The sequence below is a fragment of the Urocitellus parryii genome, chromosome 6 (assembly GCF_045843805.1).
Source record: "Urocitellus parryii isolate mUroPar1 chromosome 6, mUroPar1.hap1, whole genome shotgun sequence".
In the NCBI taxonomy this organism is placed as follows: Eukaryota; Metazoa; Chordata; class Mammalia; order Rodentia; family Sciuridae; genus Urocitellus; species Urocitellus parryii.
The window spans coordinates 13,883,399-13,900,849 of NC_135536.1; the positions used below are offsets into that span (position 1 = coordinate 13,883,399).

Here is a 17,451-nt window from a genome sequence, read left to right on the forward strand (position 1 = left end):
TTGTTTACAGTGTCAACTATTAAAAGTTCTAAATTTGAATGATGTACAGTTTACATCATTTTTCAAAGGAGGTCCAAATTTTTCTTTTCGATAAGTGAAATTTTGTGTAATTTTATACTTAAAAAGAGGATATTCAGTTTGAGTCTATGCCACTAGGCCTCTTATGTCTTCTAAAATAAAATTTACCAAATAACGTAGTTCTTTTATTCACTGTATTTTTACTTATGTGGTTTTCTACAGATGGGATTGTTTTTGAGGATGTGAGTTGTATTTCAGAATAGGATTTACTGGAATATGTTTTTTAAGAAAGTTGTGTTTAAAGTATAATTATGTATATTCTCTGACTATCTTTGAAAAGTTTAAGTTTGATCTGCAAGTCTCTGGTATGATTTTTGTTTGTTAGTTTGATTGTTGAGGTGCTAGGGATTGAACCCAGTCTTATTGATTGATTGATTGATTGATTGATTGATAAGGTCCTGCTGAGTTACCCAGCTGGGGTTGAACTGTCGGTCTTCCCTCAGCCTACCAGGTAGCTGAAGAGTTACACACGTGGCTATGGTTGATGATAATAGAAAACAGTAGAATAAGTTTTTGTTTTAATAGTTCAAACAGCACTTCACAAAGATAGTGGAAGGCTTTTAGTTTTGGTTTTGTTTTTTATGTGTATGGTGCTGGAGATTGAACCTAGGGCCTCTTATAGGCTAATAAGTGTATGTTTTATTTACCACTGAGTAAATAAAACCCTCAGCCTCTATACATTCTGTTAATTTACCTGCAGCTTTTTCATGTTATGAATGTATCATACAGTTCTTCATAATCACAAAGCTAAAAATCTGGTAATTGTATATAAAGAGAATTGAAAACGCAGTGGAAGTTTTGCTTTAATTAATCTGGCAAAATTTAGAAAAGGGAGCCAGGTGCCGTGGAGCAGACTTATAACCTCAGCATCTTCTGGGGGAGGCTGAGGCAGGAGGATTTCAAAGCCATCCTCAGCAAAGGCAAGGCACTAAGCAACTCAGTGAAACCATGTCTCTAAATAAAATGCAAAATAGGACTGGGGATGTGGCTCAGTAGTGAGGTACCCCTGATTTCAATCCCTGTACCCTCCCCCAAATGGAAAAGGGAAGATTAAAACAGTTTTTCCTTAAATGTGGAAATTCCTGCCTGAAATAGCCAAAAATAGTTGTGGGAAAGGGGGAGAAGAAGAAAGAATAAAGAACCTACGTAAGTGGAGCTCTGAGGGTACCAGTGTGTGTGTGTGTGGGGATTACTTAAAACATTCAGTTATTTTAAGTACAGACAGGATAATATAGATTTTGGGTTAATTGGGTCAGAGTTGGTGGGAGAAATTGTCGGAAGAGGGAAGCTCTTTCTGGGCACAGCACACTCAAATTGAATCATCACAATTTGATACATGCTAGTATTTTACTGTACTTAGTATCTAACAGCACTGTTTTGAGCAAATAGTAAATAGTAGTAAATCACTAATATTCGGCAGCATCATAAAATCAATAAATTAGTTTTAGCCGGAAGGCAAGGTAAGTTTGGAAATGTTAAGGCAACTGATTATTCTCAATTATATAGCCACTCTTTGGAATGGGTAAAGCAACTGTTAAGTGTAACATGAGAAAAAAACAAAAGCACTGTATGAGAGACAGCTGCAGAGAAAACTATTGCTGCTTAAGCATTTTGGTCCAGAACTTGTCTTTAGGTTTTATGTTCTGGAATAAATTGTTAGGTTTTTTTTTATTACCATCCAATTTGCTGTTCAGATTGTCGTATCTGTTTCGTTAAAAGTAAGCATACAAAGGCTGGGAATATAGCTCAGTTGGTAGAGTGCTTGCCTCGCATGCACAACACCCTGGGTTTAATCCCCAGCACCACCAAAAAAAAAAAAAAAGAAAGAAAGAAAAGTAAGTATATAGGAGCTGGGAGTGTAGTTCAGTGGTGGAACACCTGCCTGCCATGCACAAGGCCCTGGACTCAATCCCAGCACTGCAAAACAAAAAAAAGTAAGCATGTATAAAATACATTTCTTAAATTACAGATTATTATGTTTACATTTATATTGCTTGAATTTTTTTCCTTAACTGAAGTTGTGTGTGAGTTGCATCTGATATTCAAAAAAGAAATGTATATAAGGGAATATAATTTTGATGTTTTGCAATAACATAATGGAATGTCTTTGTTTTGTTTGTTGTTTTTTTTTTCTTTTTCATAGGTTCTCTGCTTTTAGAGTCCAAAATAAATCCTAATACTGCATACCAGAAACAACAGGTAAAAATTTGAAGATGTTGTGTTTTATCTTGTATATTATCCTCTCAGTTTGGTGATTCAATAGAAATTTACCATCTGTTTTCTTACAATAAGAAATTCAGAACAGATTACAGCACATTTGCCAATCTAATTATAAAGTTTCAGCCAATTTCTATAAATTTCAATTTATTCTATAATGTTTAAAGCAATTTATTCAATGCTGGAGATTGAACCCAGGGCCTCTCTAGGCTAAGCACATGCTCTACCACTGAGCTATACCCTCAGCCATACTTAATTTAAAAAATTTTTTTAAAAGCTTGTCTCAAGATGAGTTCATGTTCCTGATATTCTAGCAACTGAATCTTTTAAAAGTAAAGTAACCATTTCCTTGTTTTTTACATGAAGAAAAAAGTGACCCCTGATTTGACAAACCAGCTAATACTAACAACTAAATGGTGGAGATTCCTTCTTATTTTGTAGATACTAGTGCAGATGGACAGAAGTATCTCCCTATAGAGCAATGCTGTGTAGATAGCCTCAGAGAGGCCTTAGAGTGCTGATACAATTTTTGACAGTAACTTCTATTGAGTATACCTTTATGCCCTTCTAAGGTGCCAGAAATGTCTGAAAATAAATTTTCACTTAGCACTTACTACCACTGTTATCAAATGGTGTTTATTCTGCACACACACATACTTTTACAAAACCAGTGAAATCAAACTGTTCCTTTGCTGCCTTGAAGATGCTGAGAAAAATAATTACTTTAAGCTGGGGCACCAGCAGTGCATGCCTATAATCCTATCTTAGCGACTTGGTAGGCTGAGACAAAGAGGATCTCAGGCGAGAAGGCCCTTAGCAATTTAGTGAGGTTTCTGTCTCAAAATGAAAAGGACTGGGGATGTATCTCAATGGTAAAGTGCCCCTGGGTTAAATCCTCAGTAGTAATAACAATAATTACTTTAGAAGAAAGAGTATTAACAGCCTGTTCATAAGTAGAATGTTTTGCTTCACTTTAAAGTGACCATTAAAATGCTACTAGAAGGAATTTAATAAAGTTTATTGATAGAGGTGCTTTATTTCTCCAGAAAACATTGGTATAATATAAAATATCTTCTTGATAGTTTGATCTATTAACATTTTGTTGATCTTAAGAAAATTTTTAGGTTTGATTGAATAACTGAAGGCTGGAATATTGGACTTTAATGTTTCATAATTCATGGTTCGGAGGTTTTTATCAGTTTAAGAGTAAAAATACATCTTACACAAAGTAGGAAAGATATACTCTGGAGAAGAGTGTCTCACTTTAGCCTGTAGGTTATTTGATAAATAAAATGATTTGAACATTCAGCTGTTCAAGGAAACAGAAAAACTTTTAATTTTTATTTTTTGGTATTAGACCCAGAGGTGCTTAATCACTCAGCCACATCCACAGCCTTTTTTATTTTGAGACAGGGTCTCTCTAAGTTGTTTGGGCCTCAGCCTCCTGAGTTGCTGCTGGGTTTATAGGCTTGTGCCACCATGCCCAGCTCAGAACTATTTCTTAGTTGTTAAAACCTATTAAATTTGTCAAGTGTAATTATGAACATACAACATGTCTGTCCACACCTTGATTTAAGCATCAGTCTTAAATGATTCTGAATATATATATATATAACAGAGAAGTTGTATACAGTTATATTTAATATTTTTCTTTATATTGTACTCAGTTACCTCTAACTGGGACTCACATTCTTCTCTTTGGAAAAAAACTAACGTGAAAAACTAAAGTTAGCGACAGTCCCTCCAGAACTTGAAGATAGCTATTACATATCTTTTCAGGCTTCTTTATTTTGAAGTGACTCTCCTTAGCACTATTCAGTGTTTCTTAAAAAAGATGATTCATAAACCTTTCTCCATGAAATGACCTTTTTTAACAATGGTGATTGCTAATATGTTTATTTACTACCAATAAATTTGAAAGAGTATCTTAAACTCGATAATTTTTTAATACAGATCATTTTGGGCTGTGGGGATTATAAGATGGTCTCATTTGTTGTACATGCAGTGTCTTGCTGAGATTATATCTTAAATCTCTTGAAATGTTTGTTAAATTTCCTATTAAAAAAAATTCTCAGCTGGTCATAGTGGCATGTGCCTGTAGTTGTAGTGCCAACTACTTAGGATGCTGAGGCAGTAGGTTACTTGAGGAGCTTAGATGTCTATAGCAAAACCCTGTCTCAAAATAAAGTTCTCCCTGAATAGAAGTAAAAAGGTGGTAGGTGCTATGAGTATGCTGCTTCATGAACCATAGAACTTTTGTGAAATTTTAACTGTTTAACTGTTCAAATAAATGATCACATCACATATTACAAATGTAGGCAAGTAATTTCAAGGCCTTCAGGAACCTCACATGCCCCAGCTTGTAAAGAACACCTGTTGAGGGAAAAGACAAGTTGTTTTGTTTTAATCCCAGCTTTCTAACATACCTCTAGTAATTGTATGCTCAGACTTACTCTTTGGCCATTTTAATGAGAGCATAAAATGTGACTTGATGTGCAAGGACAAGATTGGTGTAGAGTTTTCTTGGTATGTTTTAGAACATTAAATTCATATATTGGTCAGGCTTTGTCCTTAGGTAAACATTTGTTTTTCATATTTGGTAAAAATTAAGCATGAAAAGACATTGATAATACAGTGTTGCAAAAAATAAAAATGAGTGATGTTCTGAATTCCTGTTGCTTTGTTCATTTGCCTTATACTTTGAAACAGTTGTAGTAATGTATGTTAATCATTCAGACTCTTTTTTTTCCCCCCTAATCCAAAGGACACTCTGATTGTGTGGTCTGAAGCAGAAAATTATGACTTGGCCCTTAGCTTTCAAGAAAAAGCTGGATGTGATGAAATTTGGGAGAAAATATGTCAGGTAATTTTAAAAATAGAAAATCAATATGCTCTCTTGAAAGGTTGTTTTTTTTGTTTGTTTGTTTTTTGTTTGTTTTTTTGGCAATGCTTTCAGCTAAAACCCTAAATTTTAAATAAATTTCAGATAGATCTTTTAAATCTCTATGAAAAGCTTGGTTTAAAGAAGGTGTAATTTATCCATACCACATTACCCTGATCAGACTTTTGCTAAACTCAAATTTTATATTTTACTGCCTTCTCGAAGAACTCCCCTTTGAGTATTCACTAGCATCTCCAACTGGACAATCCAAAATCAAAAACAATCTTCTCACCTAGATCCACTTATCCTCCTGACCCTCCTCTCAGTAAATGCCATCTAGTTTCAGAAACAGACTCATGGGGCCTGCTTATTCTTTCCTTAGCCCTAACGTCTGTTCTGTTCTTGGTAGTCAACCTTGGGTCCATTCACTTATCTTCATTTTGTGCACTCTCACATGTCCATCATTTCTTTCCTGGTTTATTTGTTTCATCTTGACTGATAGTTTCACAGCTAAAATTATCTTTTCTAAAAAATAAAACAAGTGTGATTGTGACAGGCTTTGTTCTTGTGGCTCTTGAAGTCGAGCCCACCCTTGCACTGGTCTTGAGCTCTATGACCGTTGACTATCTAGTCACCCTCACTTTGCTTCTAAGTGCAAATGTTCTTAATTGATTCATAATTTAATTCAAACCTGGGCTCATTCTGTAACTGTTGTGTCTGATTCTTTTTTAATATTGTCTGATCTTTATCTTTCCCTACTCTGGTACCTCATTCTCTTGACATAATCTCCATAATCATTGTGAATATGCTTTTGGGTTTTTTCTTTGTATTTATTGGTTCTTATTACAGGCTCATTTCGCCATTTCCTCCTAGAGAGGTTTTCTCTATTTCCATGCTTATTTCATTTGGAGAATAATCTTCAATAGATTTTTTTTTAAATTAATTGAGTCTCCAAAAATGCCGTTCTTGCCAATCGTGGTGGCTCTACCTGTAATCCCAGCAGCTCAGGGGGCTGAGGCAGGAGGATCGAGAGTTCAAAGCCAGCCTCAGCAAGGGCAAGGCACTAAGCAACTCAATGAGACCCTGTTTCTAAATAAAATACAAAATAAGGCTGGGGATGTGGCTCAGTGGTCGAGTGCTCCTGAGTTCAATCCATAGTACCTACCCCCTCCAAAAAAAAAAATGTGGTCTTCACCAGTATAGGAGTAAGACCTACTATATCAGAAGCTAGGATCCTATAATGATGTCTTAAACCCTGTAGGTCAGAATGTAAAGGGCAAGGTAGTAAATATTTTAAGCTTTACATACTCAAAGCAACTTAGAGAGACCCTATCTCAAAATAAAAATGGGCTAGGGATGTAGCTCAGTGATTTAGCACCCCTGGGTTTAATCTCTGGTGTTTAAAAAAAATAGCCATAAATTACATGCAAATGGATGGGATTTGGCTAGTTTTGTCAGTCCTGCTTTTGGTGATTCTGGTGCACCCTGAAGTTTAAGAGCCACACCTTTAATAGAAAATACAGTGTCCTCAAGGCACAGTTTTTTCTTAACTTGTACAATTTTATTTCTTCTGCATATTGAACTCAGCTGCGTTTTTGTTGTTGTTGTTGTTTTAATATAGATAAACCTGCCTGTTGATGCTGTCCTTGTCCTTCTCTAGAACGCGAAGGTGTCACATTTATATCCAAATGCCTTCTTTCTTTTATTCTTTGTCCTTTCCTTTTTTTTTTTTTTTTTTTTTTTTTTTGGTGTGTGTGGTACTGGGGATTGAACCATTTTTCTAGTGAGCTAATATTTAATTCAAATCTGGGCTCTTTCTGTAACTGTTGTGCCTGATTCTTTTTTTAATATTGTTTGATCTTTACCTTGTTCTTTTTGTTTTTGTTTTGAGATGTGGTCTCAGTTTTTTTTCATTTGGGAGCACAGATGAATACTTGGGTTCTTTCTCTGAAGTAACTTACCAAAGAACCACTGTGTATTTTATGTTCTTTTCTGGTCTTTCCCTCTAACTTTTACATATAGTTTATCTTAAAAGTGCCGTTTCTCAATTACTCGTGTTTTTTGCTTTTGATTTGGTCCTAGAGATTGAACCCAGCGACACTGCCACTGAACTATATACCCCAGCCCTTTTAAATTTTGAGAAGTCACACAGGCAGCCTTGAACTTATATCCTCCTGCCTCAGCTGGTCAAGTCACTGAGATTTCAGGTGTGTGCCTTTGTGCCCATCTCTCGGTCACTTTTTTAAAATGAATTCTGTTTGTACCGTTTTCTGGATCCTGGCTCATTCCAGGGAAGTCATTACATTTTACCTACATGTTTCTTTATTTCTTGACCCCTATTCATCACCCTTATATACCAAAATAGCTAAAAAAAAAAAAAAAAAAAAATCCTCCCTTTTTCTGTTACCCTCCTGGGTAGTAGTTACTAGGTCTTAACTCGGAAAGATGGCTTTCTCATTTTTCTTGTCCCTTTTAGTTTGGTTTATTAATCAATCCTATCAACTGGGCACATGCTACAAACCTGTATTCCCAGCAACTGGAGGCTGGGGCAGGAGGATTGCAAGTTCAAAACCAGCCTGGGCAATTTAGTGAGACTCTGTCTCAAAATAAAAAGGGCTGGAGATGTAGTTCAGCAACAAAGTGCCCCTGGGTTCAATTCCCAGGTACACAAACATTTTTCTGTGAGTAAAGCCATAGCTTTGGTATTAGAACATAAAACTATAATGAGAACTTATGTAATTAACCAAACTAGTACCAGCTTGAAACTGTGCCAGGTGTAAACCTTGAATATATCTGGCCTTCTTGCAGTAGTGTTCCCTACAGAGTTAAGATCCAGACCATATTGGACCTTAACTTGCAACGTATTTCAAGACAAATACTTCAGGCTGTCTTCCCTTCCAGTATCCATCCACAGTTATCTCTTAGCCATATATTTCATATAAGGCCTACTTTTTATATTTTTATATATTTAGAATTTTTTCAGTAACACAAAGTTGGGATTTATGACAGGTTTTAGGATTCTGGGGGGTCGAAAAGTAGGTATAGGTTTGGATATGTAGAAAGTTGAACTTTTTCAGTTTGGTTCCTTAACTTTTAGGAGATATTCTTGGGGATGGCTCTACTACTTATAGGTTGAGGTTACTTCATTTGTGGCTTTATTTTTGTGTAGGTGTATTTGTATCCTACTGAGCTTTTGTTATATCTTTGGGGTACCATCTAGCATTTGTAGGAAATTATTGACCTACTTTGGTCCAAAGCCAGTTTGTTTATGCTCTCTGACCCTTTCCTAAGATCAATGGACATTGTTTTCCTTATTGGTTATAGTTATATATATGTACTATGATCACAGCACTCTGTATGATATTTGATATTTACTTGAATTTTACTTAAATATTGAAGAGTCCTAAGAATGTTTCTGAGACCTCTCCCTAGTCTTTTGGAAAATAATCCATAAATGGGAGATTGTGAATAAGTGTTTTGGCATTCCGCCTCTATTGTGGGTCCACAAGGGAACTCTTGGACAGTCTTAGTTGTTTTAGCCTGTCCTAGAAAGTTACTCTTCCTACAGGTATTGTACTTTAAGAGAAAGTTCATTTTAAAGTATGTGTTATTTGGAGAAATGTAACTATTTCAGTTAGCGTTTTCATTCCTGTGGCCCAAACACTCAATAAGAACAACTTAGAGGAAGGTCTCAGCCCATGATTGGCAGACTCTGGGCCCAAGGTAAGGCAGCACATCATGAGGGAAGGGTGCGGTGGAAGAAAGCTGCTCCCCTCCTGGCATATGGGAATCAGAGGAAGGAGAGGGATGTATCCTTCCAGGGAACTCTCCTTCTGAACCATTGACCACTTCTGTCACAGCTCTCATAATCTAATCATTTCATCTCTGAATATTTTTGCATTGATAGGTTAGAGGGATATATCATATTCAAACCATGACAGCAACTTCGAAAAAGCAGGCAGTTGTGTCAAGTTTGAAATAAGATTCTAAAAATTGAAAATTATTGTTATGGTTTTCTTATAATATCTCTATTTGTTGAAGGATATTGTTTAGGTTTGCTGGTGTGTGTTTTGTCAGCTACATAAATTTTTCTTCATAGGTTCAAGGAAAGGACCCTTCAGTGGACATCACTCAGGACCTTGTAGATGAATCTGAAGAGGAACGATTTGATGATATGTCATCACCAGGTTTAGAATTGCCGTCTTGTGAATTAAGTCGCCTTGAGGAAATTGCAGAACTTGTGGCATCATCTTTACCTTCCCCCCTCCGCCGTGAAAAACTTGCACTAGCACTGGAAAATGAGGGTTATATTAAGAAGCTCTTAGAGCTTTTTCATGTATGTGAGGATTTGGAAAATATTGAAGGACTGCACCACTTGTATGAAATTATCAAAGGCATCTTCCTCTTGAATCGAACTGCTCTTTTTGAGGTCATGTTCTCTGAGGAATGTATAATGGACGTCATTGGATGTTTAGAATATGATCCTGCTTTATCACAACCACGTAAACACAGGGAATTTCTAACAAAAACAGCCAAATTTAAAGAAGTGATTCCCATATCAGATCCTGAGCTGAAACAAAAAATTCATCAGACATACAGAGTTCAGTATATACAGGATATGGTTCTCCCTACCCCTTCGGTCTTTGAAGAAAACATGTTATCAACACTTCACTCCTTTATCTTTTTCAATAAGGTAGAAATTGTTGGTATGTTACAGGTAAGTTAGATCATTTTCTTCCTACTTAAAAAAAGGTACCTACTTGATTAATACCACTTAAATTGCTACTTGCCTTAAGCAAAAATTAATTCATTCTTTTAAATCCTAAGTGAGTTTGATTTTGTTAAAATCTAAAGGTGACTATTTTGATGGTCTACAATAAATTTTGATAAATAATAATACTCTTCAGATCAGAGGTGCTTGTTTGGGGTAGGGAAGGTAAATGATAAAGTAGTCTAGCTTGGAGGTGGGGGTATAACTCAGTGGTATATTGCTTGCTTAGCATGCCTGAGACTGTGGGTTTATATCACCCTTAGTTTGAAGAAATTACGGGGGAGCTGACCTTAATGCCTGTCATCCCAGCTACTCTGGAGGCTGAGGCCTCCAAATCCAAATTTCTAATCCAAAAATTCAAAATCTGAAATGCTCCAAAGTCCAAAACTTTTTGATGTGTCAGCATCAAAAAGTTTTGAATTTCAAATTTGCAGATTGGGGGTGCTTAAACTGCAGATGTTTTCCTAGAACTAGAAATAATTTCATTTCATATTGACCAATTTGACATATTTTCATTTTAGACAGACATGTAAACAAATAATGTGGGCAGTACAATCTGTTAAGATTATGGTATATACTCTCCACAATCCTCTGTGGGGAGTATTGTCGTTGCTAATGTTGGAGTTAGGGTTCTGGTACCATTTTCCATTTGTTCTTTGATAAGGATCCAGCTTTTGCTAGCTAGCAGAACCACATTCTCTAATTCACTTTTGACCCCTGATTTCTGCAGATAATCTTGTTCTTTTCATCTCTTTGGCTCCATATGGTTCTATTTTTGTGTTGTAGGGATCTGTCACTTCTGTTTTCTTGGTCTTCAATGGGTAAAATACCGGTTTTAATCATTAAGTGCAAATAATTTCAAGTTGTTAAGGCTTTGCTTCCCTACAGTGTGCAATATCCTCTCCAAAATTCTGGCTGCCAATGCTACTGTTCTATTGTTCTGTTTTTCTTGATTCGAGGCCCTTATTTCCAAACTCAGGGCCAAGTGCATACTAGGCAAGCTCTGTGCCACTGAACTACACCCTTAGACAAAAGCAAGAGCTTTTTTTAATTAACACCAAGGATTGAACCCAGGAGCACTCAGTCATTGAGCCATATTCCGAGCTCCTTTTTGGAGACAGAGGCTCTCTAAGTTGCTTAGGGCCTTGCTAAGTTGCTGAGGCTGACTTTGAACTTGCAGTCCTCCTGCCTTAGCCTCCCAAGCCATAGGGATTACAGGCATGCACCACTGAGCCTGGAACAAGAGCATGTTAGAGGTACTATTTAAAGCAGGTACCTGCCGTCCTTGTGTGTACACATGCTGGCATACCTCATCTTAAAATTGACTACTACCTCTGTAGTACAGTTAATCATTCTTGTACTATTTGGGGTGTGTTTTGAAATTGGGTGCCATTTTGTAACAAACATGGTCCAAAAAAAAAAAAAACCTGTAATGAGGTATAACCTGTTTGTGGTTTTTTTAGAAAAAGTAAAATAAGGAATAACCAACTAGTGTAGTGTTAAAAGAAAATGTTTCCTGAGTACCTCCAGTAGTGAATGTGAAGCTTATAATGTAGTGGGAAGTTGTGTATGTGTGTGTCATATATAGGGCCTGGAGTATTAATTCACTACTTCCAGCTATGTAGAATTAAAATATTTTTCTAATTGATGAAAAACAGTGCAGAGGAAAATTTGATAGTCGATCAGGGAGACTCTTTGACCTATTAATCAATTGGGCTTGGGTAATATTTGTCTTAATTATAAAATAAGGACATAAGGTAACATCTGAAGTTCTTTATAAGTTCTGTACTTCTCTAACTTATTTACCTAGATAAATATCCTGTGTGGGTATCCTTTAAGTCCTTTTCTAAAGTAATTAAACATATATTAATATTTTGTGTGTGCAATGAATATCTTCAAATAATAGATGTTTGTTTAAAACTCTGAATTTCACTTTTTAAATATTGGATCACCTTCTGTATCTGTAAAACCTCAAGAAAGCTTTTATCTTCCTCCCCATTTGAAAGGTTGTGGAACCTTAACTTCTAAGGTTAGTTAGTAAGAGCCTATATAAATGAGGGATTGGCAGACTGCTTGCCTTTGCTTGCTTTGTGTTTTGTAAATAAAATTTTATTGGAACACAGGTGTACTCATTCATTTACATATCGTCTGACTGTTGCCATTGCTACGACAGAATTGAATAGATGTAGTGAATTAGGAGACTGAGTAGCATGGATAACTTAGTGAGACCTTGTCTTAAAATTTTAAAAGTTTGGCAGGGGGCGGGGGGACTGGGATGTAACTCAGTGATAAGATGCCCCTGGGTATAATCCCCAGTGGGGGAAAGGGGGAGAATGTCTGCAAAGCCTAAAATAGATATTCTCTGGCCCTTAAATAGATTTAGGAAAAAGAGCCTTGCCAAAATATAAGAATAATCTTTCTGATAAGAACCTTGCAATTTATCCAACAGTTTGGTTTTTCTTCCTTTCTTTTATAGAACAGGTTTGCGAGTACCGGTTATTAATAGAAGTATCTTATGTGTATATTACAGCATAGTTTTATTTTTATATACTTTTACCTCTAATATAATTAAATTTTTCCCATATTTCACAGGAAGATGAAAAATTTCTGACAGATTTGTTTGCACAACTAACAGATGAAGCAACAGATGAGGAAAAAAGACAGGAATTGGTAAGAAATTAGATATTAAGAAAGGCATAAAATAGAACAACAAACCATTTTTATGTTCATTTACCGTTTATCCTGATTTCAGGTTAACTTTTTAAAAGAATTTTGTGCGTTTTCTCAAACGCTACAACCTCAAAACAGAGATGCTTTTTTCAAGACTTTGTCAAACATGGGCATATTACCAGCTTTAGAAGTCATCCTTGTAAGTTTGTTTCTCTTCTCTTCGTTTTAAATGACTTATTTTTTTTAACCACAAAAGTCATATTATGTAACGTAGGTATTTTAATGTAGCTGGTATTAGGGGCTGGAGATAAAGCTCAGTGATAGAGTGCCTGCCTAGTATGCATGAGGCCCTGGGTTCTAGCCCCAATGGGGACGAGGGTTGGGGAAGCGCATACCCACACAAATATATGTGCCAGTATTTAATATTAGCTGTGTGTTTCATAAAGAAGCAATGAAATTCTAGTATTGAAATCTTACACTGTATTAAAAGAAAGCTTGATTAAAGGAATTCTCCATAGTTTTAGTAATAATTTCTTTCATTAGATGAAATATTGAAATAGGCAAACAGGAGCAAGTAGGTTAGAAGGTATAATTTTATCCTTAGAATAAGAGTTTTTACATTCAACAGAATTTTAGACCTTTTTTGTATTGCAGTGTTATAATTTGTTCAAAGTTTTAGACATTCATATAATCGTAAGTTCCATGTTTTTGTAATTTTAGTAGAAGAAGTGTTCTTTCTCTGTAGGGTATGGATGATACACAGGTGCGAAGTGCTGCTACTGATATATTCTCATACTTGGTTGAATATAATCCATCCATGGTACGAGAGTTTGTCATGCAGGAGGCACAACAGAATGATGATGTAAGTAAGAAGTTAACAGAGCAAAAAATAACCAGCAAGGTAAATATTATTTGCGCGCATAGTAAGTATTTGTACATAGGAGGCTATAGCTGTGTTTATATTTTTGTTTATATATTTGTACATAGGAGGCTATAGCTGTGTTTCATTTTTAAGAGTTAAGTTATTGCTCTTTGGGGGAAGTACAGCTGTAATGTCAGATGGCTTTATTATTTCCCTAAATTGGCTCCTATCTTAGTTTATAAATTTGTTGTCTTTCAACAGTTGTTAATGTTCAGTTTAAGTTTCTTTAAAAATTTTTGACACTAATTTTTCTTCTTAACTCTGAAGTTAACTTCTGTATTATTTTATTGAAATCATTTAATCAGTTAATTATTCTTCTGTAGAAAGAATTATAAGTAACTCCCCTAGGAAACATTGGCTTCTAGAGTAGATTCTCAGAATCATTAAGAAAGAACAAACAAGGGCTGGGATTGTGGCTCAGCAGTAGAGCGCTCACCTAGCACAGGCGGGAGCCAGGTTCGATCCTCAGCACCACATAAAAATAAATGCAATGTGTTGTGTCCATCTACACCCCCAAAAAAAATGTTTAAAAAAAAAAAGAAAGAACAGACAAAACATAGTCCCTTGAAAAGTATTTAGGGAACTGTTTATTGCCTAATCATAAATAACAAGCTGTGTCTTGTTCAGACGCACACATAAACTTAGGATTTGTGAGAAATTATAATAGACACATCAATTATAAAACAGCTAAGAGAGTATATTCTGGTAATATGAAGGACACTTACAGATTTTATGATGTATCATGTATATGGGAGCTGTAAATATGTGTGCTCCTCTTTATTTTCAGATAACCAGTGATTTCTGAGTTTTCCTCCTTACTCCATAAAATTTTATAGATAACTTTTTACTTAAGAATAGACTAAGCCGAACCAAGTATAGTGGCGTACGCCTATAATCCCAACAACTTGGGAGGCTGAGGCAGGGGGATTGCAAGTTCAAGGCCTGCCTCACAATTTAGCAAGACCCTAAGCAGCTTAATGAGACACTGTTTTAAAATTAAAAGGACTAGGGGCCTGTTGTGGCTCAGAAGTAGAGTGCTCACCTAGCATGTATGAGGCACTGGGTTCAATCCTCAGCATAAAGTAAAATAAAGATATTGTGCACACCTATAACTAAAAAATAAAAGGACTGGGGATGTAGCTCAGTGGTAAAGCACCTTGGGTTCAGTCCCCAGGACCAGAAAAAAAAAGAATAAACTAAGCTGGTCTGCCCTCTAGTTCTTCTTGAGGGAGGGAGGAAGACGACATCCCCTTAGAAAATAAATCTCTGCACAATTCTAGCCTGTTGTGTTTCTTATAATTGAAGAAGATAGCCCTTGTTACTGTTTGAAAAGATTCTACTTAATGTGATGTGGTGTCAAAATGAACTGAAATGGCTAGTAACATCTATATTTAAGGTTTATTTTTAAACTGTACCAGGGTAGTTACAGAAAAATACCAGTTTGAACTTTTGAATGTTAAGTCTCATTTTTCCTTTATGAAATAGTCCTGAGAACAAATATGTCTGTATAACTGAAAATGGGGCTGTTCTTGTTGACCATGTTACCTACCAGATGAATCACATTTTAGTACTTCACTCCCGTTTTCTTTTTTCTGTTTTCTTCTTCAGGACTCTGGATTGAAACCAGGAGTGCTTTATCACTTATTTATGCCCTCTGCTCTTTATTTGAGACAGGGTATCACTAAATTGTTCAGGCTAGCCTCAAACCTTACTGTCCTCTGCATCAGCTCCCCACATAGCTGGGATTACAGACCTGGGCCTTTTTGATTTTCACTCTTGATCACCATTTCCATATTTTGTCAACATTTTCTCTGTCCTTGTTCACTCTACAATTACATATATAGGCAGAAGTATGGAATTCTCTCACTGAATCCCTCTCAATTTTATTTACTCTATGGCCAGGAATACCAGTCATAATTGGGCCTCAGGAAAGGCAGCAGTCTATTTTCTTTGACATTTGGAATCTGAATAATACATTTGTTGTTTTGTGCACTGTAATACTATAATTGCATTTCCCTCAATTTCAGGTATTCAAGTGCCACCTATTTTCCTAAATGTATTTTAAAGGGAAACTTTTTAAAAATTTCCATAAATGGAGAAGAAATATATCATTTATCAAAAATAGAAGGACTCTGTATTAAAATAAATGTAGCGAATAAGTATTTTCATTATTAAAGTTAATGTAAAGCCCATGAGTTTGCTGCATTTTATCAGAGAGGCAAACAGATCTACTGACACCAAACTGAAACTTTGTCTTTGTTCCACACTTTGGAGCACTGCAGTATGTCCTAGTAAAGAAGTGAGGCAGTTACTGCATTTTGTTTGTATTAGCATGATAGCTTGAACTCACTGATGCTATAGTGTCTTAATATGTGCTTTTCCCATTCTCTGTTTAATGAGTGATCCTTATGTGTATTTTTCTCACCAGGATATTTTGCTCATCAACCTCATTATAGAACATATGATTTGTGATACAGATCCTGAACTTGGAGGAGCAGTCCAACTTATGGGCCTGCTTCGAACTTTAGTTGACCCAGAGAACATGCTAGCCACTGCCAATGTAAGCCATGGGCATTTTTCCTCTTTCATAGCTAGCATGTTGTTTATTGCTGCTGGGAACCAGTGCAGTTAAAGTTCATGAAAGTGTTTTTGATTCCTTAGAAAACAGAAAAGACTGAATTTCTTGGTTTCTTCTACAAGCACTGTATGCATGTTCTCACCGCTCCCTTACTAGCAAATACAACAGAAGACAAGCCTAGTAAAGGTAAGATAATGCAGGTTGGTAGTTAAGTTCTCTTTTCTTGAATTCTGAGATTCAAAGTTGGTCTTAAGTAATAGTCTTTATTTTGAGGTAGTGGGAGAGGAATAAAGGCATGGGCAGCAGGCATACCTCAAAAGAACAGTAATAGTCTTTAAAAGTTCAAACATTAGGTTAACATAGAGGTCTAATATATTTCAAGAGCTATTTAAGAAATTTGTTTTTTAAAATCCTGTTAATAAAAAGATAACAGAAGTATACCCCAAAAAAGAAGGTTTTAAAATAAATTTTTGTTCAGTGATGTTTGTATTTAGTTTGTATAAGCACAGGTGAAATATATAAGAAGGCAGTAGCTATGAACAGTTTGTTATTTGTACTCCAGGTGTCTAGACAGAGCTATGCTTCTGCTCAATATGACTTTTTAGTTTTTACATTTTATTTCTCAGGGCTTTAGCTTATGTGTGTATGTATTTTTAAAAATGCCACATTTAAAAGTAGTTTTAGGGTCTTCACTGGGAAATTCCTTATTGAAGCTCTGAAAACAACACTTTTTTCATCGAATTCAGAGTGTTATATTTATTTTAAAACACAAGAGGGCTGGGCTTGTGGCTCAGTGGTAGAGTGCTTGCTTAGCATGTGTGAGGCACTGTGTTTGATTCTCGGCACCACCTATAAAAAAAAATGAATAAAATAAAGGTCCATCAACATCTAAGAAAAAAAGCCCCCTCTTTAGGGGAAAAAAAACACACACAACTTAAGAGAAAAAGTACATGTAAATTTGAAATGGGAATTTTTTTTTTCCTATTTTATTCATATTGGGTAAAGCTTGAGACCTCTTTCCAAACACATATTCTCAATTCACCCAGCATTTATTAAAACCCTATGTTGAAGGCACTTTGCTAATATCTATGGGGACTAAGCGGGAGGAATGAAAACAGTGAGTAAAATGTTCTCAGAGGCTTCCTGCTTGGCGAGTAATAAAGATAAGCCAATAATTACCTTTCAGTGTGGACTCACTGTGTGTACTAAAGTAAACATAACGCACACTGAAATCTTGGGAGCAAGATAAAATGATTATACCAAAGATGAGATGATATCTAGCAGAACCTCCTGTGCTATGTGTACATCTTTGGGGCGTGAGATTGTTTGTATAA

At 35.8% G+C, this 17,451-nt stretch overlaps 1 protein-coding gene across 3 annotated transcripts in view; it reads left to right on the plus strand.

Annotated features, from left to right (window-relative positions):
• Positions 1 to 17,451, plus strand: part of Ppp4r3a (protein phosphatase 4 regulatory subunit 3A) — a 42,046-nt gene that overhangs the window by 13,158 nt on the left and 11,437 nt on the right. Inside the window, exons 2-9 of one of the 3 annotated variants that reach the window (XM_026394205.2) lie at positions 2,222 to 2,277; positions 5,060 to 5,158; positions 9,276 to 9,893; positions 12,540 to 12,617; positions 12,700 to 12,816; positions 13,363 to 13,518; positions 15,968 to 16,099; positions 16,201 to 16,303. In XM_026394205.2, coding sequence (XP_026249990.1) covers positions 2,222 to 2,277; positions 5,060 to 5,158; positions 9,276 to 9,893; positions 12,540 to 12,617; positions 12,700 to 12,816; positions 13,363 to 13,518; positions 15,968 to 16,099; positions 16,201 to 16,303 — 1,359 coding nt within the window. The remainder of the gene's footprint in view (positions 1 to 2,221; positions 2,278 to 5,059; positions 5,159 to 9,275; positions 9,894 to 12,539; positions 12,618 to 12,699; positions 12,817 to 13,362; positions 13,519 to 15,967; positions 16,100 to 16,200; positions 16,304 to 17,451) is intronic. The other 2 variants (XM_026394206.2, XM_026394207.2) reach the window with 2 other exon arrangements.